Source organism: Schistocerca gregaria, chromosome 3, assembly GCF_023897955.1.
Source record: "Schistocerca gregaria isolate iqSchGreg1 chromosome 3, iqSchGreg1.2, whole genome shotgun sequence".
Taxonomy (NCBI): Eukaryota; Metazoa; Arthropoda; class Insecta; order Orthoptera; family Acrididae; genus Schistocerca; species Schistocerca gregaria.
In genome coordinates, this window is record NC_064922.1 from 149018570 (window position 1) to 149043690 (window position 25121).

Below are 25121 nucleotides of genomic sequence, written 5' to 3' on the forward strand. Positions count from 1 at the left end.
AACCAACAGTACAACAGAATAAAAATGGACACAGGGATAACACTTCACGGACTGGACCAGAAAATATACAGATTGAGGTGAAACATAATGAACTTTAAGAAATCAACAAGGATTCGTTGAAGTGAGTACACGACAGCCCATCCCGAAATTAGCTGGATACGAAATGTTATGTGTCAAGTGTTCTACATTTTTAAAGAATTTCTATCCAGGTATAGAAGTGCCATGACTATCAGTACTGTATTCAATTGTTAATTTGCCGTGCTTGCGTATTTAACAGAACGTATGACAGCACAAACCTATTGCTTTGTGCTCTGTGTTAATAAATATGCATATTACTCTATAGGTTGTTTCAATACTTACATTAATTACAACTAATGTGGCCACTAAGTAATAAACATGTTATCTGTTAACAAAGTGAGTGGCACAAGGTCACATAGAAAAGCCAAATTATTGCATAACTTTAAGACAAAGTGATTCTACAAAACAATTGTCTCTCTCTCTCTTTCTCTCTCTCTCTCTCTCTCTCTCTCTCTCTCTCTCTCTCTCTCTCTCTCTCTCTCTCTCTCTCTCCTGTTCTTTTTAAACAAATGTTTAACATCATGAGAGCATTTGTATTTAACTAATTTATCTTATTGAGCACAATACACAGTTTGTCGCCATTTTGTATGGCATCATCATTAATTAAAATGGAGTTAAAAATCATCATCAAATATAGTAACACTAATAAAATATGACACTAACAAGTAGTACCATTATCAACATCATTTCAGTCTAGCATTGATGACTCAGTATAAAACCAATCACAGTTATCGAAACCAATCACAGTTTTTGCAATAATGACACTATCACTGAAAACAAAGTATAATAATGCATTAATATCAACATGTATCTAGTGAAGGTCGTGAAAATTCTGTCCATAGTTTTTCAAATTCACTAACAAATGGTTGAACAATATCTGTCTGTGAAGTAACAATGACATTGTCCCAGTTGCCACTTATGGCCTGTAATGTCCAATTGAATGAGCCGGTTGCGAGAAGTTCATCATCCACAATGAAAAATTTGTGGTGCATCAAGTATGGAGATTTCTTCATACGAACTGGTATACCTGCACAACAGTTTAAATCAGTTCAATAAAATTAAATATATGAAACATATTTTAAAATGTGTACTCCACCAAAGAGCTTAAAGTAAATATGAAAAATAAATCTTTAAGCTTGGTCCCTTTTTAGTGCGTATTACTCAAAAATACATCCATCAATATTTGCCAGTAATGCTTCAAATAACAGCACAAATAGCTAGTTTCCTAGGCTCAATTTTCTTTTAAGTGGCCAGTCTCCAGAGTGTTAATGGCAATTAACAATCACTGTATGCTTATGGAATAGTATGATTTTGAAAATGAGGCAGATTTTGGAATGGGTGCAACAGCTGCTTTGCAGATGATATTGGACTCACCCACTACTGGACACTGTGGCCGTCTTCTACCACAGGCAGCTGTCTGTAAAGCACATAACCAGCTTTACTGGGCATCCATTACTAAAGCTTTCACTGAAAATCTGCTCTCACTGCTAGGTGGTTTAAGCTAGCTAAGTGGTCACTGGAACATAAGTCATTTTCCACTTTCTATAAAGCTTTATCTGCAAGGGCAAGAGTGCGTACTGTGAGGTCTATGATAAAGAATAACCTCACTTCAGTTCTTAAATGTGGAATTTTTCACATTTTTATAGTGCCAGGTCTTCTAATAGAAGCTTAACAGAAAGCATGTGAAAACTCTAAATCAATAGTGTGATTTTTGGGGAAATTTTAAGTTTATTGTAATTATAGGCTTATGGAAATAGAGTTTGTAGCACTAGACAAGAAACTAAAATCACTGAAACAGAAATGAAGCTGCATGCAAGATTCTTTGAGCAAGACCCAGTATCAAAGATGAACATCTATACAAATATAAATTGAAATACACCACTACACTTTACTGTCTGTATGTGAAGACTAATCTCTGGAACTACTGTATGGATTTTGGTACATTTTTCCCAAATAGACAAACTGATTCACAAGGAAGGTTTGTTTATACAAATTACTAGTGCTACACCAGACAAGATGTCCAGCTGTCGATGCATAGAACTACCTGTACAAATCCAGGAGGGTTACTAGTAATCTTATAATTGGAGTTTCTATCGATCACTACTCATCCCCAGATGTAACAACACATAATCTTTGGAGGAGACCCTAAAACTAAAAACTAAACTTCTCCCGAACAGGCCATGAAGGCTCAAAAGTACCGACCGGCTGCCATGTCGTCCTCAGCCCACAGGCATCACTGGATGCGGATATGGAGGGGCATGTGATCAGCACACCGCTCTCCCAGCCGTACGTCAGTTTCTGAGACCAGAGCCGCCACTTCTCAATCAGAGGAGACTCTACTATCCAACAATCAGTCGGGATCTTTCAGTTTTGTTATTGGTGAGCATGGCAATACATCTTGTGAAACATTTAATTGATAATTATCTAGAACAGACAGTTTCTGTGCTCACTCATGATAGAAATATATTGAATCTAATGGCAACAAGTAGATCAGACTTCCTTGAGGATGTCCACTAGGAAAATTGTATCAGCGAGCATGAAGAAGTTGTAGCGACAATGATCGTCACAGTACAAAGGGCAACTACAACAGTGAGAAAGATTTACATGTTCAGTAAATTACATGAATAGGCAGTAGTATCTCAATGAGGAACTTTAAACATTTAACTCTGGACAGGGGCATATAGAAAAACTATGGCTCAAGTTTAGAAGATTAGTTGACCAATCACGGGATAGATATTTACCTAATGGAACAGTTCATGATGGGAGGGACACTCCATGATTTACAATCACCGTAAAGAAAATAATGAAATAGAGACTACTGCGCAACAGGTGTAAAACAAAACACGGGTACACAGAGAATGATTCTTTCTCTTCTGCTTCAGTGCTCAACTATCAGGCTTGCTAGTAGCAGCTTGCCATACACTTCTGTCTATCGCCTTCCTCTTGATATTATGTGTGGTATCCTCTATGATCTGGTTGATGTATGCTAGTCTCAGTCTGCATCTTGTATCCTTCCCTTCTACTGTTCCTTCAATAGTAATTCTGATGATATCACCGTGTCTCAGGAGATAGCTGATCCATGTGTCCCTCCTGTGTTTGATGGGCTGTGGAGCACCTCTTTCTTTGATATTTTGTCTACCCAGGAAATCTTGAGCAATAGACAGAATACAAATATATATGGGGTGAGAATTCTGTCTGCAACATCTCCTGCAGCTCAAGTCACATGATTTTGGGAAGGGAATCTTAGCCCATATAGCTCTTAGTGTACTTTGAGTGTTATTACTTCGCTGCTACAGATAGGTGACCTTCAGAAATACCATCAAACTTTGAGTATGTGTTTTACAAACACCTTAAAAATTTAATACCAGGAACTGAGTTGGCTTAAAGAAGTGAAAAGCAATGGTATTGCACTTTGTCACCACAGTGTCACAGCGCAGATTAACCCCCTCCCCCTTTTTTTTGTAGTGGAATAAGAAGTGAAAGCCAACAATATTTTCTTATGTTTTCAATTGCACTTGTTCTTATTGTCAGATTAATTATGTTACAATGACACTGTAGAGGAAACTGTCTCATGCAGAAAAACTTAAGATACACACAAGGGTTTGAGAACCTGCATAAAGTGGAGGAATTAATGAGACTGTCATGTATAAATTTTATCTGCATATGAACATAGCACAAATACATAAACACTGACTGGCCGTTTACTCAAACACACTTGCAAATTTATCTAGCATTTGTCCTGTAAACATATGGCCATAAAATCACAGAATTTATCTCTACACAGAAGACTTTATAATGCCGTGCCTCAATATTTTTCAGCATATCAGTATGACATTTACAGTTATATATTTGTTGTACACATCTATGAAAAAGTAATTGGTCTCTTTACATCTGTAGCAACGATAACGCGCAGAAAAACAAACTGTGCTCACTTCATAGATGTACGTACTCTACGACATTAGACAGTGTGACGCTAAATGAAACAATCCGCTGTCAAGGGGACAATGTGTTAAGCCTTCACTGACTACTGCAGCAAAGAAATTCATAGCTAAAGGTGTCTAGTGGTACCAAAGTTAGTCTCCAAACACTTGTGAATGTGACAAACTGCAACTGAGGGTAGCAAAGCAAAGACAGAAATGATGAACTTCATTCAGGGTTCTTTACAAAATAAAACCAAAAGTATTACCCCACTTTAATTCTTTTTCCATTGCAAAGATGACTGAAACAAATATTAGTGTCAGCAGCATTGAAAAACTGTGAAAACTGAACAAAGCCTCATGGCCCAACAGATTCCCTGTCACAATTCTACACCAAATTTGTGGCCGAATTATCTCCTCTTAACCATAATATACCATAAATTCCTCCAACAAAAATCTGTGACTGGAAGAAAGTACAGGTAACACAAGAAGGGCAGCAGGAAAAACTACTGTAAAAACTGCTGTCAAATATCCTTGACATTCATTTGTTGTAGAATTTTAGAACACATTCTGATCTCAAAAGAAATGACCTATCTTGAACAGAATGACCGCATCTATCGGAACCAGCAAGGATTAAAAAAAAATATATCAGTCATTCAAAACCCAAATTATACTTTTTTCCTCCTTACATTCTGAAAGTCATAGATCAACGCAGTGAGACAGGCGCAGTATTTCTCAAGTTCCAAAAATCATTTGATTTAGTATCAAGCATACACTACTACACGTGTATGGAATTATCAAGTAAAGTTTATCACCAGACTGAGGATTTTTTGGTAGGAAGGACAAAGCATGGTAGCCAGGATGGGGAGTTAAACAGATTTAGACATAAAGAGGTGACAGACTTAAAAATACTAAGGAAATGCAATCAGTCCACAAAGGAGATTGTTTCCAAAACATTCATGTGGCCCATGCTAGAATAGTGCTACAGTGTATAAGAATCAAACCAAGTACAGCTATCAGGGAATTTTGAATTTAAATATGAAAAAGACAGTACAAATGATAACTAGTTTGTCTGACCCATGTGAAAATGCCACAGAGATTCTGAAAGAACTGAACTGGCCAATGTTTGACAATAGAAGTAAACTATCTCATGAGCAAGTTACAAGAACCAATTGTAAGTGATGAATCTAAGAAGCCCCAATAATCACGCCCTTAGCGATCACAAAGACAAGATTAGACTAATTACAGTATGCACAGAGGCATTTAAGCAATAATTCTTCCCACACTCCATATGTGAATGGAAAGGGAAAAAGCTCTAATAACTGGCACAATGGAAAGTACACTCTGACATGCACTTCATAATGGCTTGCAGAATATGGATGTAGTAAAAACATAATCTGGGATGCAAGTGATGGAGGAACCAGAAAGCATGCATTCTAAGCACTGGTACTTCAACTGCAATAAATGGTGGGCAAATTCTTGAATGAGGTCTAAGAGGACTTGATCTTTTAACTCTCTGTGAGTGGGTAAGAGGCACAGCACACTGGTATTACAAGTGAAATATGCTCCGATACAGCTGTAAATTTTAGCCAAGGGGTAACTGTTATGGCTGAGGTTCATCAAGAATCGCCCAAAAAGAACAGAAGCACCACCTATAAGAAAGTAGATCGTGTCATTTTGTAGGCCACTGCCATTCACGTGAATTTGGTCTGCACTGTTTTGTTGTGGGAAGCATAAAGTTGAAATATTTTAATGTCTTAGTTTAAATGATACATCTGGTGCCTTCATTTATTACTTCCAAAAATTATACATTGTTACTGATTAAAAGGCATCCACTAAATAAACAAGGCATTCATATGATACACACAACAGCAAAAAGAGAAATTTCAAAAGCACACTAAAATGCAATATAAGAACACATTACAGTAAACTACAAGCATGACATACCAACTTTTCTCCAATACGGAATTTTGGAGCCTTTATTGTCCGCCATTCCAGTTTCAGCAATGACACGAACTCTGACTCCTCGAGAATGCACAGTCTTCACAGCATCGGCAATATCTTGGATGGTGATCATATATATGCATATGTCTAATGTTCTTTTTGCACTTTGCAAGAATTTTATCAACCTTCTGCAAGGAAATTTGTACCAATTACAAACTTTAAACATCTTATAGCAAATACATATGTCATTGATTATGTGAATGTGACCTACTTCAAAAAAATATGTTATATGACTGAAGCAGGTATTGGTTTCTTAGTGATTTTCTAATGCTTCTGTGACTAAGTATGCTGCTGAACTGTTGCACAAACAAGAGAGCACTAACAATATAATATTCTTCATGGCTTTGTTAAACCATCATTACCCACATCACAATGAAAATGTGAAGTTATGTAAACACTGGAGTTCTTATAAGCTATAAGCATACATGTCTGACTACACTTATTACAAATATTGTAACTTATTCTGTATTTACTAGGTAGAAGAAAGTGGGTAATTTTAGATGAAAAAATTCTCGTATCACACACACACACACACACACACACACACACACACACACACACACACACACACACACAGAGGTTACACAATTGGCATTTGTCATTATTCATTCAGTATCTCCACAGCTTATCTTAAAAATAACAAACATTTAAATCATACTCAATGACTCAAAAGTCATTTATGTTACTGTTTTCTTGATTCGTTAGTATATAAGGATAAATGGGTCATACGTTGTTTGTTCATGTAGTGGTTTCACTCCAGGACACTAAAGGGGGGAAAATGTTACATTGCTATTAAACTATCATAAAGTGTAGTACCCACATTTTATTCAATGGAAGTCAAAATTTATAGGTTTTGCATTATTTAATTACAATTACATCTCCAATGGTTTGTTGAATACCAAGTTAAGTACAAAATTTCCTATTCCTTAACCATACTGAAATCATAAATTTATGGGAGTTTAGTAACCTATGGTAAATGAAATTGCACACAATGCTAACAGCAACCTCGGACTTCTCACAGACAAAAGCAGTTATCTGTAATGAAACAGGCTACTGTCTGAAAAAGCTACACAAATGTTTAGTCTGATTTTGATATGATTTCATAGTGGTGACAATACCATTTAACGACAGTTTTCATTCTCTTTCTTATGCTATACAACAAAACATAAGATAATGTAAGAAAATTCTTTTCAAAACAAAATTTAAAATTTTAATTTAATTTTTTTCAAAAAGTACATATTTTTAAATTTCCATGTATTGTTAGTGTTGCTGTAAATCACAGGCGAAAATATAATTATGGGATGATAATTTCTTCATTACTAAAAAAAAAGAAGACTGGAGCTCTATTTCCAATAATTCAGCTGTGTTCTCACGTTAATTATTACATTACTAATATTGACATTTTTGTGAAAATAAACATGATCACCATTGTGATAAAGATTAAAGTAAATAGTCCACAGTGAAACTACCTATTGACAGGATCTGTTTATCATTTTCAATTTGAAAAAGCTTCATTCATTTGGTACACACCACTTTCAAGTAAAGAATAAGTTCTTCCAGCAGAAGTCAAAGGATTTATGTACACAAGAAAATCCATTACTGATACTCAGAGAATATCAGAATATAAATGGCACAGCTGGATGAAGAAAAGTTATTTTCACTTCATCAAGTTCTTCATTTTTCTGTAAAATATATCCAATCAACAGTTTGCTAGACAGACAAAAGTTGTTTTGTTTTAGGGCTCAAAAACAACTGGGGTCATACATGCCCAAGGCGAAATTATGGAACAAGTGAGACAGAGGAGTTAAAAAATGACTACATGTCAACCCCAATTGACATAAGAGAAGACAGCTAAAAACAGGGATGTGGAGAAAGGGCTACAACAGACACCATATGGAAACAGATGTCCAGAACTAAAAATTAAATGGCCTTTGCCATATTGCGACGATGGATAAAAAGTAAAACCCGGTCGACATCTCGTGCGTTGCTTGCTAAAATAGCCGATAGCTCAGATGGCAAACTCAAGTGGAAACAAAAACGGTTAAACAATGGGCATTACATCAGGAAATGGTGGACAGTTAAAAGTCGGGGGCAATGTGTACACTTAACAAATCACGATGGCTAAAACACAGTGCCCAATACCGAACGTAGTTAAAAATGACCTCCTGCCGGCAGGAGCGCCGAGAGGAGGTAATCCAAGCTGCTTGGAGAGGCTTAATAATCTGGAGTTTATTCCTTTGAAGAGAGGACCAATGGCAATGCCAAAGTGACATCACCTACTGACAGACGGCAACACATAAATCATCGAATGGTGTATAGGAACTAGCGGGCTGAGGTACAAGGACTGCAGTCCTTGTACCTGAGCCTTCGCAGCAGCAGCATCAGTAGCCTCGTTTCCTGACGGACTGACATGACCAGGAAACCATATAAACATCACAGTGGCCCTAACAAGAGTGAGCAAGTGACTTTTTGATGGACATGGCGCACTAAGGAATGGCCAGTATACAGTGCATACTGACTTTGAATGGCACTGAGGGAGTCTGAGCAGAGGTCACAAATGAAAAGCCTCTGTTGCAAGGTGTACCCCATGGCCTGATACAGGGCAAAGAGGTCGGTTGTAAATACAGAGCAGTGTTCCAGAAGCCAATATCTAAAAACGTCAGCACCAGTACGAAGCTACACCCGACACCATGGTCAGGCCGAGAGCCATCAGTGTACAGAAAGGTACTATCACGAAGTTTCATGCGAAGGTCGTGAAACTGAAGGCGATAGAGCAAGGCTGGAGTAGTGTCCTTAGGAGGCAAATGAAGGCCAAGGTCAATACAGGCCGCCGCATGAAGTCAGGGTGGTGAAGGGTTCACACCCACCAGGAAAGTTGCAGGTAGTGTGAAGTTAAACCGCCAGAGCAAGTGCCGAAAGCGGACTCCAGGAGGTAACGGAGAAGAATGACATTCCCCATAATGGCGATCAAACGAGTCATCGAAGAAGGAGGCATAAGATGAGTGGCCACGCGTACCAGACAAACAGCATGCATACATGCTAAGGAGAAAGTCACGGCAGTAGGACAGTGGTAGTTCAGCAGGTTTATCACACAGACTCTGAACTGGGCTAGTTTAAAAGGCGGTAGTAGCCAATGGGTGGATAGTGTTGAAACGGTGTAAGAGGAACAGACATACAGATGCACAAACAAAGCACCCATAGTCTAGTTTCTAACGGACAAGCGACTGGTACAAATAGAGGAGGGTGGTTTGATCTGCATCCCAGCAAGTACCATTGAGGACACATAGGACACTGAGGGAATGCACATGGAGAGCTGCCAAGTAAGACACTTGGTTAGGCCAAGAGAGTTTCATACTGAGCGTTGGCCCCAGGAATTTCATACTTTCAACAAACAGAAGAGCAACAGGCTCAAGATGTAAAGATGGTGGGAGAAACAAAGTGCACCACCAGAAATTCATACAGATAGTTTTGTCAGTGGAAAAACGAAAGCGATTGTTGATCGTCCAGGAGCAAAGATGATCAAAACATCGATGAAGACACTGCTTAGTGAAACAATTCCATGGAGAACTACAACAGATGGCAAAATTATCAACAAAAAGGTAGCCAGAGATGCCTGGGGTGGCGGGAGGGGGGGGGGGGGGCGGTCGAAGGAGGAGGGGGGGTTAATGGTGATAGCGAAGAGGACGACCCTCAGGATGGAACTCTGAGGCACAACATTTTCCTGGATAAAGGTGTCCAACAAAGCAGAACCCACAAGCACCTTGAAAACTCAGTATTTTTAAAAGTCCTGACGAAAATTGCACAGGGTGCCATGGAAGCCCCATGTGTAGAGAGTACAGAGGATACCAGTTCTCCAGCAGGTGTCGTAGGCCTTCTCCAAATCGAAAATCACGACCACTAGTTGGTTGATTTAAGAGGGGGGGGGGGGGGGGGGGGGGGAAGGACCAAACTGCTATGTCATCAGTCCCTTGTTCCAATTAAAACAAAGCCACAAGAATGAGAATGAAACAAAACGAGGAGAAAGTAGAGACCACAGGAACAAAAGAAGGATAACAAACACTACAATAGACAAAATAAGACAAGAAAACCACAGAGAGGTGCAAGAAAACAGATTACCATGGCTGGCTGACCACAAGAAGAAAAAGGAGGAGCCAACCACTCTGCAACAACACATTAAAACCTCCATCCTAAAAGCACTTCGGTGGAGAACACAGAGGGACAAAGGACATGCGCTAAAACTTGGATCAAATGATAAAACCCACCTTCACATATAAAACATAAAACCAAATCAGCCGAGGAGTTGTTGTCTGCTAAAATCAATGATAACGAATCCGGCAACCAAAGATGATGTCAAGGGCAGCCAAAGTAGGACAGCATAACAGTATATGGGCCACCATCAACTGCTGGGCCACCATCAACTGCGTGCCGCTCCGGCACTGAGGTGAGTCACCATGGCGTAGGGGGTAGCCGTGTGTCATCCAAATGTGGCCAATGTGGAGCTGGCAAAGAACCACAGAGTCCCGGCAAGAGGCCCACATGGAAGACTTCCACACATTTGTAGTCTCCTTAATGGCTCGCAGTTCGTTGTGCATACTGAGACTATGCCATTCCATCTCTCAAAGCCAAATAACCTGGTGGCGTAATAATGAATGCAGATCAGTGATCAACAGAAGCAGTTTCCGTGTAGCCTGTTTGGTCAGCCTGTCAGCAAGTTCATTTCCTGGGATTCCAATGTGACCCGGGGCACAGACATACATCTTTGAATGACTGGATTGTTCCAGAGCATAGATGGACTCCTGGATGGTCGCTACCAAAGGATGGCGAGGGTAGCACTGGTCAATAGCTTGTAAGCTACTCAGGGAGTCAGTACAGAGAAGAAATGACTCACCAGAGCATGAACGGGTGTACTAAAGTGCACGAGATATGGCCACCAGCTCTGCAGTGAATACACTGCAGCGATTGGGCAAGGAATGCTGTTCAATATGGCCTCTGTGGATGTAGGCAAAGCCAACATGACCATCAGCCATCGACCCATCAGTGTAAACCACTTCAGAGCCCCAGAACATGTCAAGTGCAGAGCGGCGGGGTTAACTGAGTCCTTAGGGCCATGAGAAAGGTCCAGGCAAAGCTTCGGCCTAGGTTTACACCATGGAGGTGTACGTGAATAAAGGTGAGTAGAGGTGGTAAAGGGGAGGACTCCAGTTCGGACAGAAGGGATCAGACGCGAACCGTAATCATAAGCCCTGACCTGAGCCACCAATGTGGGAGATGAACAGCAGTGGTTGGGAAAAGGAGACGGTAATTCGGATGCTCAGGAGAACTACGGATGTGTGCAATGTAATTGGTGAGCAGTTGTGCACGCCTAACCTGTAATGGAGGAACTCCGGCCTCCACCAGAATGCTGGTCACCAGACTCGTCCTAAAAGCCCCCGTTGCTAGTTGAACACCACAGTGGTGCACTGGGTCAAGTAAATGCAACTGTGAGGGCACTGCTGAACCATAAACCAGACTCCCATAGTGAAGGAGGGGCTGAACAAGGGCTCTGTAGAGATGCAGCAGCATAGAGCGATCTGCACCCCAGTTGGTGTTGCTCAGGCAGTGCAGGACACTGTCATGCTGCCAGCACTTCCACTTAAGCTGACGAAGGTGAGGAAGGAAAGTCAATCAGGACTCTAAAGCCAGTCCGAAGAATCAATATGTCTCCACTATAGTGAGTGGATCGGTCTGGTTCCGGATGAACGGTACGACACCAACAGAAGTGCATGACACACGATTTCGCAGCTGAAAACTGGAAGCTGTGGGCTAGAGCCCATGACTGTGCCTTGTGAATGGCTCCCTGTAGGTGCCACTCAGCGACACCAGTACTGGAGGAGCAGTACGAAATGCATAAGTCGTCTACATACATAGAAGGTGAGACAGATGGCCCTAAAGCTGCTGCTAGGCCATTAATGGCCAATAAAATTAGAGGGACGCTCAATACACAGCCCTGCGGATACCCATTCTCCTGGATATGGGGGGAACTATGGGTGACACCATCTTGGATATGGAAAGTACGGAGCAACAGGAAATTTTGTATAAAAATCTGAAGCGGCTCCGGAGACCCCACTCATATAATGTGGCAAGGATATGATGTCACCAGGTCGTGTCATAAGCTTTTTGTAAATCAAAAAACGACAGCAACCAGATGTTGGTCTCTGGAAAAGGCTATTCAGATGGTAGACTCAAGGGACATAAGATTATCAGTGGTAGAGCGACCCTGGCAGAAACTGCCCTGGCATAGTGTCAGTAGTGACTCCACTACCAAACACAACTGCCATCTTACCATACATTCTAGCAGCTTACAAAGAATGTTGGTAAGGCTAATGAGCCAATAGCTGTCCACATCAAGTGGGTTTTTACCAGGTTTGAGCACAGGAATGATGGTGCTCTCCCGCCATTGTGATGGAAAGATGCCACCGCACCAGTTCCAGTTGAGGATGACGAGGAGATGTCACAGTATTTTTTGCAGATTTGTTTAACTTTCAAAGTGTCTGCAGATTTTTTTATTCCCTGTGTTACCCATGTCTTTGTTTTAGTTTTTAATTTTGACTTGTTTAATAGGAAATGCGATATCATAACAATGCCAATAATTTGCTGGAAATTACTCAAATTTTTTATCTACATTACAAGTTGATTCTCTGTCCCAAGTTATAGCGTTTAACACGTGATTAAAAACACTAACGCTGTCTTTATTTACAAATCTTTTCTCTCTGTATTTTTCATATACCACTGGATCCTTAATAGATATATTATATAAAGTTAATGTGACTGCATTATGATCCGAGAACCCCATCTCTATTGCTTCAGTGATATGCTCACACTTATTCTTATTGGCAGCAAACACTTGATCAATTATTGTTTCAGACCCATTTAAAAATCTAGTGTCTTCTGTTACTGTTGCTGTGCACCAGGGAAATGTGTTGGGACCCTTGCTGTTTATGTTGTACATTAATGAACTTGCAGACAATATCAACAGTAACGTTAGGACTTTTGTAGATGATGCAGTTATCTATAAAGAAGTACTATATGAAAGAAGCTGAATAAATATTCAGTCGGATCTTGATATGATTTCAAAGTGGTGAAAAGATTGGCAATTTGCTTTAAATGTTCAGATATGTAAAATTGTTCACTTCACAAAATGAAAAAATGTAATAGCCTATGACTACGACATCAATGAGCCACTGTTGGAATCAGCCAACGGAAGTGTCCGACTCAACCTGTCTACTTTCACCCATGACATAATGGTGTGGGGTGTGATGTCATTACAGTGCAGAGCTTATGAGTTGGTTGTTTTTGTAGATGTCGTGTTGTATTTTATGGTGCCCTCTGGTAGTGGATGTGGACATGCTGAGTTTATCTTGTGTATTGCATTGATTTGAGCTTTGACTGTCTTGGTGCAAACATGATTCTGAGATTAGGTAGTTGGTGTGGTAACGTGGGTTGTGGAAGTGTTCTCAGTAAGTGATTAAGATTCTTCTTTGTTTATGTGTTTGGTACTTTTGCTAATTAGTTTGGTGTTTGCTGTGCGGAAAGAAGTCTAACTTTTTTTTATTGTTTTTACATTAGGTATGGATATGACAGAGAAGTTCACGAGTGTATCACTACATTCTGAGATGGGTGATTATAAGATGTCTGTCATACAGTTTCTGCGAACGTTCAGTCTTTTTTAAATTAATATAGTGAATATAAGGTATTTGGGTTTTTGAGTTGTGGGGGTTTTGGTTCCACTATTCGGAGTTGTAGGTGTTGGTTTTTTTGAATTGATAATTGTGGTTGAGCTATATAGATCAAGGGAAACGTCCAATTACTGTGGTTTTGTTGATGTAGCGGAATGCTCTAATTTAAATTCTCTTTTATATTATTTGTTACAGCGTTGTGTGGTGTTTTCTTTTATTGTTGTATATTTGGCTTGTCTCCGCCCTAAACCCCCAATTTTCCACAGTTGTCCTGTTAGTTCCCTTATATTTTTGGAGGAAGGCGTTATTGTCTCATTTTTATTTTTGTTTGTGTTTGTTGGCATATGTCCGTAGTGACATCATTGCCGTCATTCCTTATATGCTGGAAGTAGCCATTTCAAGCTATATTGATGACTTCGTGTGTCAAAGCAGACGAGTGGAATTGGACGTTTCTGTAATTTTACAGAGAGTATGTCCCATTGTATCAGTTATTAAGGTTTCTTCCCATTTTACTCATGTATGCAATGTGGGATGAATGATTGTTTATATGCCTCTGTGTGAACAGTAATTATTGTAATCTTATCCTCATGATCCCAGGTGAGGAATACATAGGGAATTGCAGTACATTCCTGGAGTCATAATTTAAAGACGGTCCTTAAAACTTCGTTAAGACTTTCTTGGGGTAGTTTACCTCTACCTTCAAGAGTCTTTCAATTCAGTCCATTCAGTATCTCTGTGACTCTCTCCTACAGATCAAGCAAACGTGTGACCATTCAGGCTGCCCTTCTCTGTGTATGTTCTATATCCCTTGTTAGTCTAGTTTGGTACAAGTCCCTTACACTTGAGCAATATTCTAGGGCGGTTCACATGAATGATTTGTCAGCAATCTCCTTTGTAGACCGATCACACTTCCCCAGTACTCTACCAAGGAACCGATGTCTACCACTTGCTGCTTCCGCAACTGATCCTATGTGAGCATTCCGTTTCATATCCCTAAAAAGTGTTACACCCCACTGATTTGCAGGCTGTAGATGTAGATGAGTATTGGTGTAACAATTAACTTAAGCACACAGTTGAATTATTGGAAATAAAGCTTCAGTCTTCATTGTTTTTTACTAATAAAGAAATTATCATCGCAATTTACGTTTTGGCCTGTAATTTACAACAGTACAGGCTACTCAAGGAATAAATTGGGAAATTTTAAAATACATACTTTTTAAAATAAATTGAAAGTTTTAAATTTTGTTTTGAAAACCATTTTCTTTTATTAACCTGTATATTATTGTACAAAACTGCCATTTCCTGTATTTAGGTCCATTTATAACTTTGCAGCTCTGTGACGATTTGACATATCTCAGTAAAATTTCGTATTTTTCACAGTCTATAACAACAATAAATTTGAACCAAATTTCAAGAAGCTCTAAGATGATGAGGTTTAAACCCCGTATTGATTTGAGATAGAATAACCCAAAGTGAAGTAATGTATCATGGCACATATGTTAAACTATCGTAAGTTTAGTGTACTTGGTGTACTAAACAGTAATTCGTTTAACCAGTGATCTGTACACATGTCTAATGAACTCAAAATAAATAATAACATAAGCTCAGTTGTAGACATGAGGAAGATTTCCGGCTACTGGGAGGATACTGGAATAATACAGCCAATTTATAAAGCAGACTTTTGACAGATCTCTTCTACTTCCCATCTTAGAATATTGCTGAAGTGTGTGGAGCCCACAACAAATGTCTCTAACAGAGGTTTTTTGATGTATACAAAGAGGGGCAGCACAAATGGTTACAGGTTTGTGTGAACCACAGGAGTCACAAGGAACTGAACTGGCAGACTCTTGAAGATAGACACACACTGTCCTGTGAGAGCTTTCTGAGAAAGTTGCTAGAACTAAGTGATGAATCTAGAAATACACAACACCCTTTGTACGTTAGTAAGAATGAATGTGTAATCATGTGTTTATTGTCTTTTTGTATATAAATGGGTTCGGATATGTATACTGTCTGTGGGAATCATATCGGGGGTATCAGTTATAAGAATAGTAAATGTTACTCAGACTGAATGTGAAATCATGGTTAATTTCTGTATTCTCCTTACGTGAAAAACTTGTAATGTTTATTTCCGCATTCTATTTTGACTTGTTCTATGTGTACATAATAAATAAAATATAGCTTCCATACGGTCCGCGAATGAAAAATTAGATTAATTCACCATGGGCAAGTGGTTGATAGCAAGCATTCCTCCAGTACTGCGGACGTGAATGAAATGGGAAAAAGCTTTAAAACTTGTACAACGAGAAATGCCCTCTGCCATGCAATTCACAATGGTTGTGTGTCTGTAGCCGAATACAACGGAGCTACGCAGACATACAGAATGCAAACAAGAATTTACAACAGGATAAACTTTGCATGTACAACTGCTTTATTTTAAATTAAAATAATTTAATTGACACACCTCAATTTGTAGTCTGAACAGTCTTCATTTCCACAACTACCACAGCGATAAATGTGTTGTCGACAATTCACACCTTTATCAGTAAAAAATATAACCTCATTCACTACCGGGTAATTCTTTCTAGTGGGTTTCCTTGGCTTATAATACTTCTTGTAACTGTACCAAATAAGTTCCGACAGTATAACACTGATTACAATGGCACCAAGCACTTTTGGCTTAAAAGAGGACAATTTCTCCATTTGCTCGTCTGCACTTTTTTGACTTACGCGCCTCTACCTTACTTTAGCATACCGCGTTCAAAGTTCTTATTTGAAAGATTTTACAAAAGTGAGGATTGTATAATCAACTAGCTTCATAGCGCTCCCCTTTAATTTCATGTAATTTTAATGCTTTTCATAAAGCTTATTGGTCTTCTTTTTATAATATTGTGATTTCGTGGTTCTTGTGGGTTGGGGGGGGGGGGGGGGGAGTTTAAAAATAATGGTACATTTAGGTCTGTGGGGAACTTTCACCACGGAGCAAGGCACTGGATCAGGGAAGTTTAGTGGATATAGACTGTTCACAGTCTAAATCACTGTGACATACAGCAACAGTAGCGATTTCATCGAAGTGGTCAGAATACCACTGTCTTCAAAACACTTAAACCAGCGAGCAGTACACTTGAAGCTGTTGCGTTATTCACGGTTTGACGCTGACACAAGAATATGTAAACAAATTGTTGAGAATAACAATTTCCGAAGAAGAAAGGTTCTAGCATAAAAAGCACGAAAGACCGCAGCAATTAGAACACAGAGGGCAGTGGGCAAGAACACGTAAACTGTAAGAAGATACACGATCACAAATCTACGAATTCCGGGAACTCAGTCTCCGGTAAAACAGTGGTGGTGGTGGTGGTTACTGTTTAACGTCCCGTCGACAGCAAGGTCATTAGAGACGGAGGGCAAGCTCGGGTTAGGGAAGGATGGGAAAGGAAATCGGCCGTGCCCTTTCAAAGGAACCATTCCGGCATTTGCCTGAAACGATTTAGGGAAATCATGGAAAACCTAAACCAGGATGGCTGGAGACGGGATTGAACCGTCGTCCTCCCGAATGCGAGTCCAGTGTGCTAACCACTGCGCCACCTCTCTCGGTGGTAAAACAGTCACGATGACACCAGAAATATCTGTAAGAGACGTACTTCAGCAAAATGAACAACTGGATAAGCTGCCTTTGCTCAAATCAGTATGAAGCTGGCTTAATAAGGAATCAAATTCACTCCATATTGCCAGGGATACGTATTATCAAGATACTCATTCTGTGATAATTAGGGGATATCAGTTAAATGCATGAGCTCTAAAAGTGATGGGAAAGGTCTGGAAAAATCTCACCAGGTCTCATGGAGGTGGATGAAAAATCTCACATCAACTTTCTAATTGAGAGAATATTCATTATTATAACAGATAATTGTTGTTTTGTATAATTAAGCCTGAGCATAGAAAATATTAAAGTGCCCACCAATCTTTATGACCTCTCTGAACTAAACTGAATATTTCAATGTGTCCATTTACAGGATTCCGTCATTTGAAACAAGTGCCTACAAGTGATAGATTTCATTTGGGGAGTTCTCCGGTGCACTGGTCGAAATCACTGCATGTCTGAGAGTCAGTCCTGGCATTCAGTAACGCATATAAAGCTGATTTTTTTTGTGTTCAATACGAGTTTCTTAAGCGGCATGTCGACAGGTTGAAACACACATCTGAACAAAAAGTTAAATGTTTGTGGTAGGAAGCTAAGCTGAAATTCTCTGATAAAAATTCTCTTAGTGATCATGTTAATCGAGAGACTGAAAAGCTACATAATCATATGGTTCAAAGGAATGTGTAAATAATGTTGTCTTTCATATAGCGAATTTTGTGGAAGGGAAATTTAAAGAGTCCACACCATCTAAGAACATTGGGATATGAGGAAGATCTGGTTGGAAAGGAGGATGTGAAGGTTGAGCGAATGCATACAGGGACAATAATAGTTTCTATTATTGCTTCAGTAGATACATCATTAACTGTTTTTTGAAACTGCAGATGTTATTTAGTTATCTAATACAATGAGAGAGATTATTCATGAGTCAGTTTCCTGCTACTGAAAAGGACTTCGAGAAAGTGATTGATTAGTGGTGAAGTGGAACATAAAGTATTTAAGTATTTTGTTATGATGGAAATGAGTGTTTCTTCCATGTTGTTTAGACAAGAACATAAAGGTCAGGGAGAGATATGAGATACAGTTTATGTTGATAAGACAGTAAAGGAGACGGAGTGCATGGAAATCTCTATGTTTCTTTTTCACACACCCACGGTCACTGTGCATATGATTCTGAAATATGATCAAGGAGTCGAACGACACTGATATATCGAAACCAGGCGTTCATCACCAAATACAGATGCCACGATATATCCTGAGAATGTCTATGCAGGAAATATCGTTGTAATCAATAATTGGAAGTATAAGTGTTTTTACAAGTTTCTTTTTCAGGTCAAGAGTGAAGCCCTTTCTAAATTTTTGTAGAGCATCAAAAGACACGGATGCCTTCTTGTGCATTGCAGTTACATATCCAGTCCAGTTCCGATTTTCATCAGTTATTACTCCTAGACTCTTTGCTAAGGGTGAGATGTTGATATTTGTTCCATTTAGGATTAAAGATGGTAGGAATTCCCAATATTTCAGTCTAATGAGCCTAGATGACCAACTAGTACCACTTGGGTTTGGGAGTGTTAATTTTTAATCCTATATTCTGTGCCCACATACAGGTCAATGCTGAAATTCTTGATGACTGTCTTCAGAGTTACTGGTTTTGCATTTAGAGACAATTGGAAGTCATCAGTATACATGTAACATTTGCAGTAGGACAAAAGTGATACCGCAACACTGACATAGAATGAAAAGAGTATAGAACTTAATACCAAGCCCTGAGCGACGCCCGATACTACCTGCCTTCTTGTGATTTTGTAGTGCTGGACATGATGAATTGCTGATGAGACATCAGGTGTGAGTGAAACCATTGCACTGCACTAGGAGAGAAATTTAGGGTGTTAAGTTTGGAAAGTAAATTGTTGAATTTGGTAGTGCTAAAGGGTTTCCTGAAATCTAAAAATCACATGACAGTCGCCTCTTGTCGACCCACAGCAAGCCTGCGGTCATTTGTTAGCTTTATTAAGTCAGATGTTACACTGCGATGTTTACTAAAACCTGACTGATATTCGTCTAGTAACATGTTTGTAGTTAAATAGTTTAAAGGCACATTTTTGTTTAATAAAGCATGAAAACCAATGCAAGTTATCTTGTGTGTGATCGCCGGTGAGACACAGAAAGGATGTCTAGTCTTTTGTTTATTACTTCTTCTGTTATCTGTTTTCTGGAATGGAGTCGAGGGAGAGCCTTGCGCGTTAGACTGGCCGCTCTAATTTAAACTCTTTAATTGCATAAAAAGTCACTGCATACTGCAGGGCACATACTCGCGCATACTAGTAATTATATAAGGAAATTTCCACTGCACACGGACAAGACACTGACGTGCGGATAATCAACATATCACTAGTGATTAATATTGTATTCCCAATATAAGTAGCATAGTGCACTTCAGTAATTATAGTAATGATTAACGCTATTGTGATTTCATTATTTGTTTAATCCATGATCCTAAAATTTCAACATGATATGTAAACCACATATTGCCGGTTTCAGTCTCTGTTGTCGTGTGTGCCGTGTGTACATTCTCGGATGTATCTCGTCGTGATAACATTCATATGACTTCATACCAAAGTTCCTTGCAGTAAGTACTTCATCACTTTGAAAAGAAAATATTTTCCATTGGTTTTCAATGTTCATTGTACTTACCTGCAAGGAACTTTGGTATGCAGTCATATGAACGTTATCACAACGAGATACATCCGAGAATGTACGCGCGGCAACAGAGACTGACACCGGCAACTATGCGAGACAGAGTATCTAGCAATGATCACGGCTTGGCAGCAACCTACAGTGAAGCACATGCACACAGACTACAATAACAGACTATGGTCAACAAAGGGACATAATCAGGCAACTTAAAGGCCGGCTAAGAACTTGAATTGTGAAAATGTAAATAAATGATATCATAATGTAATATATCATAATGTAATCATAATGTAATATGTTGTTATGTTTAAGGAATTGTATGAGTATTTATTATTTATTATTATTTTTATTTTGTCATCCCACTTGGGAAAGTTTGCTTGTCTAAAGATGTGATGTTTTGCCTCACAACTTTGGGAGCGGTTTAAAGGCACATTTTTAGCCATAGCATAAAAATCTATTTTTTTAATCAGATAACCCTGTTTAACAAAGCATGAAAGTCAATGCAAGTTATCTTGAGCACAGTCACATGCGATCACTGGTGAGACACAGAAAGGATGTCTAGTCTTTTGTTAATTACTTCTACTGTTATCTGTTCTGGAATGGAGTCGAGGGAGAGACTGGCCACTCTAATTTAAACTCTTTAATTTTATAAAAAGTCATTGCGTACTGCAGGGCACATAGTCGCTCATACTAGTAATTATATAAGGAAATTTACACTGCACACAAACGAGATACCGATGTCCGGATAATCAACATATAACTAGTGATTAATATTGTATTCCCAATTTAAGTAGCATAGTGCACTTCAGTAATTATAGTAATTATTAACGCTATTATGATTTCATTATTTGTTTAATTCATGATCCTAAAATTTCAACATTATATGTAAACTGTATTTTCAGTATTTATCTCATTTTAGCTCAGAAATAATGTGGCCCACAAACCTCCTTCTTACTGCGATGAAATTCTCAATGCATATGTCTGATGCCACCTTATCATGGTTTAAATATATTAACCGATTTTTAAATATTTCCATCCTTCTCAATTCAGTTCAACGAAAATTATAAAAAACTAAAATAATATAAATAATCATATTTACATATGTATATATTTTTTATTTAATTGTTTACAATAGGTTGTTAACCAGTCATGGTCTACATATTCTAAGGCCTTGGACAGTGCAGGAAGATTGCAAATCGGACAGTAATCAGAGGGTGTTACGTACATCACCTACAGACGCCATTTTGAAACTGTCCTGCAGCTATGCTATCTGTCAGAAGTGACAGAAACTTGGTGCGGTCACTTCGCATTCGTAGCATAGTTTTTGCCTGAGAAAAAAATTCGGATCATTACTTTCTGGGCAACCCTCGTACTTTCCAATTTTGCACACATATTTCTCGAGCAAAAGCAGTGATATTCTGCTGTGTCATTTCAGAAATCTCTACTTCAGACATTGAAAGGGTGACAAGAAAATTGATTTTTGTTCATTTCACTTCCGTTTTACTCATATATTCTCTTGTCATGCAAAAGAACGCCATCGGATGCAAAAGAAATCAGTAAATTAGGTACTAAATTGCCCAAAAGAATTAAAGGGTCACTTCTTTGTAATCTCGCCTTTTCGGCTCTACGGTGCCTACAACCTTCCTCTGTAACAGTGCAAAATCGTGGCCCCTGCGACGTTACTGTGGGGCTCAGCTGTGCTTCAAACAGCAAGGTGTAGGCGCATGTGAAAAAAGGTCAGAGCACAAAAGTTCATGTGAGGTGTTTAATCTATCATATTGGCACCAAATGTGCCCAGCACTACTGTGGAAGGTGATCATATCCCGCCTTACTCACATCTGACCGTTTTTCTTGATGCCACTGCAACAGAGGGCAGAACTGTGATGCCCAGCGTTGAAATCAGGCGCTTTTCCTTAGGGTGGCTGAGGAAAACATTTCAGGCCCACCGCCGCTCAGAATGTACACAAAAAGTCCTCAGGAGATGGTTTTAGGCGCTTCAATAAAGCTACCTTGACTTTGAAACGTCCATTTACAGATCTTTCACGCTCGAAAACATAAATTTTCAGTGCAAAATGCAACAGAACGACATTTCTTGACAGAACTGACACTCCTTTGTCTAAGGACGTCGTTGGGCTGCTGTCCCATTGAACATGATCTGATACCCTTTGAATCGTTGCATAACAGCAAGTTTTGCTAAGTTCTACAAAGTGTAATGACTAGGGACGGTTCAAAACCACTGAACGAAATTTGAACACGTTCTAAAGTGCCAAAGATTATTTATGCTTTTTCAGCCCTCCTGTTTCATGCCTTCCTATGGCATGGTAATGGGGAGGGGGGATTACGACATTGACACAAGCATAAATAAAATGTCGAAGAGGCTTTCTAAGACATCCCCAGTGTACGGGAAACCCCTTCGACACCTCTCAGACTCCACTTCCTTGCAGGTTAGTAGAACAGCAGCATAATGCCACTCAGCAGAACGGTGTCAAGGGATTGTTTGCTCGCAGGCAACTACTACTTGGTCAAGGGTTGTCTCTGGCCAGGAATATTTTTAAAGTGCTTAACAAAGCTACACATGTGGCACCAATGGTGTTGGTGAACTGGGAGATTTAAATAGGTCCTTTTTACATATCAATGTTGATTAGATTAGATCAGATTAGTTTAGTTTTTCATTCCATAGATCCATGCTCAGGAGATCCTCGTGGATGCGGAACATGTCAATTTTTTTAAGCTGAAATAACAATACTAGTAGTATGAGTATATACAATACATCATTTTTTAAGCTGAAATAACAATACTAATGTTATGAGTATATACAATACATCATTTGTTTCTATTTAAAAAAATTCGTCAATGGAGTAGAAGGAGTTGGTCACTAGTAAGTCCTTTTAAACTGATCTTTATTGGTAACTAAAATTTTTATGTGTGCATGCAAATCATTGAAGATAAGTGTTACTGTGTAGTGGACCCGTTTTTGAACTAAAGTAAGTGCTTTAAATCCTTGTGCAGATCGTTTTTGTTCCTGGTATCGTATGTATGAACTGAGCTGTTTGTTGGAAAAAGAAATATATTATTTAGGACAAATTTCACTAAGGAGGAAATATACTGAGAGGCAGTAGTTAGTATACCCAGTTCTTTGAAGAGATTTCTACAGGACGTCTGTGAATTTAATCCACAAATAATATGTATTACACGCTTTTGGACTCTGAAAACTTTTGGTTGACTTGTAGAGTTACCCCAAAATATTATACCTTATAACATTATGGAATGAAAGTAGGCAAAGTATGCAAGCTTTTTCATTTTTATGTCGCCCATGTCTGCTAACACTCGAATTGCAAATACAGATTTGTTAAGGTGTTTCTGCAGTTCTGTGGTGTACTCCTCTCAACTGAATTTATTATCAAGTTGTAACCCCAGGAATTTAAGACTATCAACGTCTTCTATCTGCTCTTCTTCATACTTTATGCATATGCTGGGTGGAAACCTCTTACAGGTTCTGAATTGCATATAGTGAGTCTTTTCGAAGTTTAATGTCAGTGAGTTGACTTTAAACCATTTATTAATATCCATGATAATATCATTAGCAGATCTTTCTAGAACTACACTCGACATACTATTTATTGCAATGCTTGTGTCATCTGCAAACAAAACGAATTCTGTTTCTGACAGTGTAACTGATGAGAGATCATTAATGTACACAAGAAAAAGCAATGCCCTAAGATGGATACTTGTGGGACATCACATGTAATTTCTTCCCATTCTGATGGTGACTGATGACTTAATTCACGAGTCCCTTGCACTGACACCCTTTGTTTCCTGTTAGCGAGGTATGACTTGAACCATTTTGAAGCACTGCCCGTGACACCATAGAATTCTAATTTATTTAAAAGTATGTTGTGGTTCACACAATCAAATGCCTTTGACAAATCACAGAAAATACCTGCTGCTTGTAATTTGTTATTTAATGAATTACGTACATTTTCACTGAAGGTGTAAATAGCCTTCTAGGTATCAGAAACCTTCAGAAATCCAAACTGTGTTCTTGATAATATGTTATTTGTGGTCAGATGGTTGAGTAGCTGCCTGTAGATTACTTTTTCTAAAAATTTTTAGATTGCTGGCAAAAGTGAAATCGGTCTGTATTTTGACGGTATCTATTCCCTTTCTTGAATAGAGACTTAACAACTGCATATTTTAGCTAGTCAGCCAATGTCCCAGTTATAATTGACTGGTTACACAAGTAACTTAGAATTGTACTAAACTCACAAGAACATGCCTTAATTAACTTTGTTGATATTTCATCATAACCACTAGAATGCTTTGTTTTTAAAGATTTTATAATGGAAGTTATTTCCTTTGGTGAAGTGAGTGACATATTCATGTACGTGAAACTATTTGTAAAGGGTAGTTTCAGATATTCAAGGGCATTATTTACTGATCCTGACAATCCCATTCTATCAGTAACGGATATGAAGTACTTGTTAAATAGATGTGCCACACTATGCCCATCGGTTACTAATGTGTCATCTACCCTTAATGCTATTTGCTCCTGTTCATTTCTGGTTCTACTAGTTTCCTCCCTCACTATATCCCATATTGTTTTTATTTTGTTCCCTGACATTGCTATCTTCTTCTCGTAGTACATTTGTTTAGATGTCTGAATTACTTTTTTAAATATTTTACAGTATTCCTTGTATTTAGATAAGTCATCAGCATTGGAACTATTCTGGGTTGACAGATACATTTTCTTTTATATCTTACAGGAAACCTTTATTCCTTGTGTAATCCATGGTTTTATTATAGACCTCTGTTTAATTTGGGTAACTTTTAGAGGAAAACAGTTTTCAAACATGGTACTGACATTGTTCATGTCATGAACACTATAAACATCCTTCCAGTTCATATCTTTGATCAGTTTTCTAAAACTCTCAATTTTTGGTTGATTGCCGCCACCTCCCCCACTATCACAACACAAGAGGGCTGGAAAAGCATCAACTGATGCTGTGGATCGTGTTTGAATTTGTTGAATGGTTTTGAACCATCCCTAGTGACTCCATCCTGCATACTATAACAAAC

At 38.7% G+C, this 25121-nt stretch overlaps 1 protein-coding gene across 1 annotated transcript; it reads right to left on the reverse strand.

The window, feature by feature from the left end:
- Nucleotides 1–597: 597 nt before the first annotated feature.
- On the reverse strand, nucleotides 598–16470 carry LOC126354473 (uncharacterized). Its single transcript, XM_050004176.1, has 3 exons — nucleotides 16179–16470; nucleotides 5943–6127; nucleotides 598–1105 (listed from the first exon to the last, which is right to left on the reverse strand). The coding sequence occupies exons 1-3, from the start codon at nucleotides 16415–16417 to the stop codon at nucleotides 879–881; spliced, it is 651 nt and encodes a 216-aa protein (XP_049860133.1). The 5' UTR covers nucleotides 16418–16470; the 3' UTR covers nucleotides 598–878.
- Nucleotides 16471–25121: the final 8651 nt, after the last annotated feature.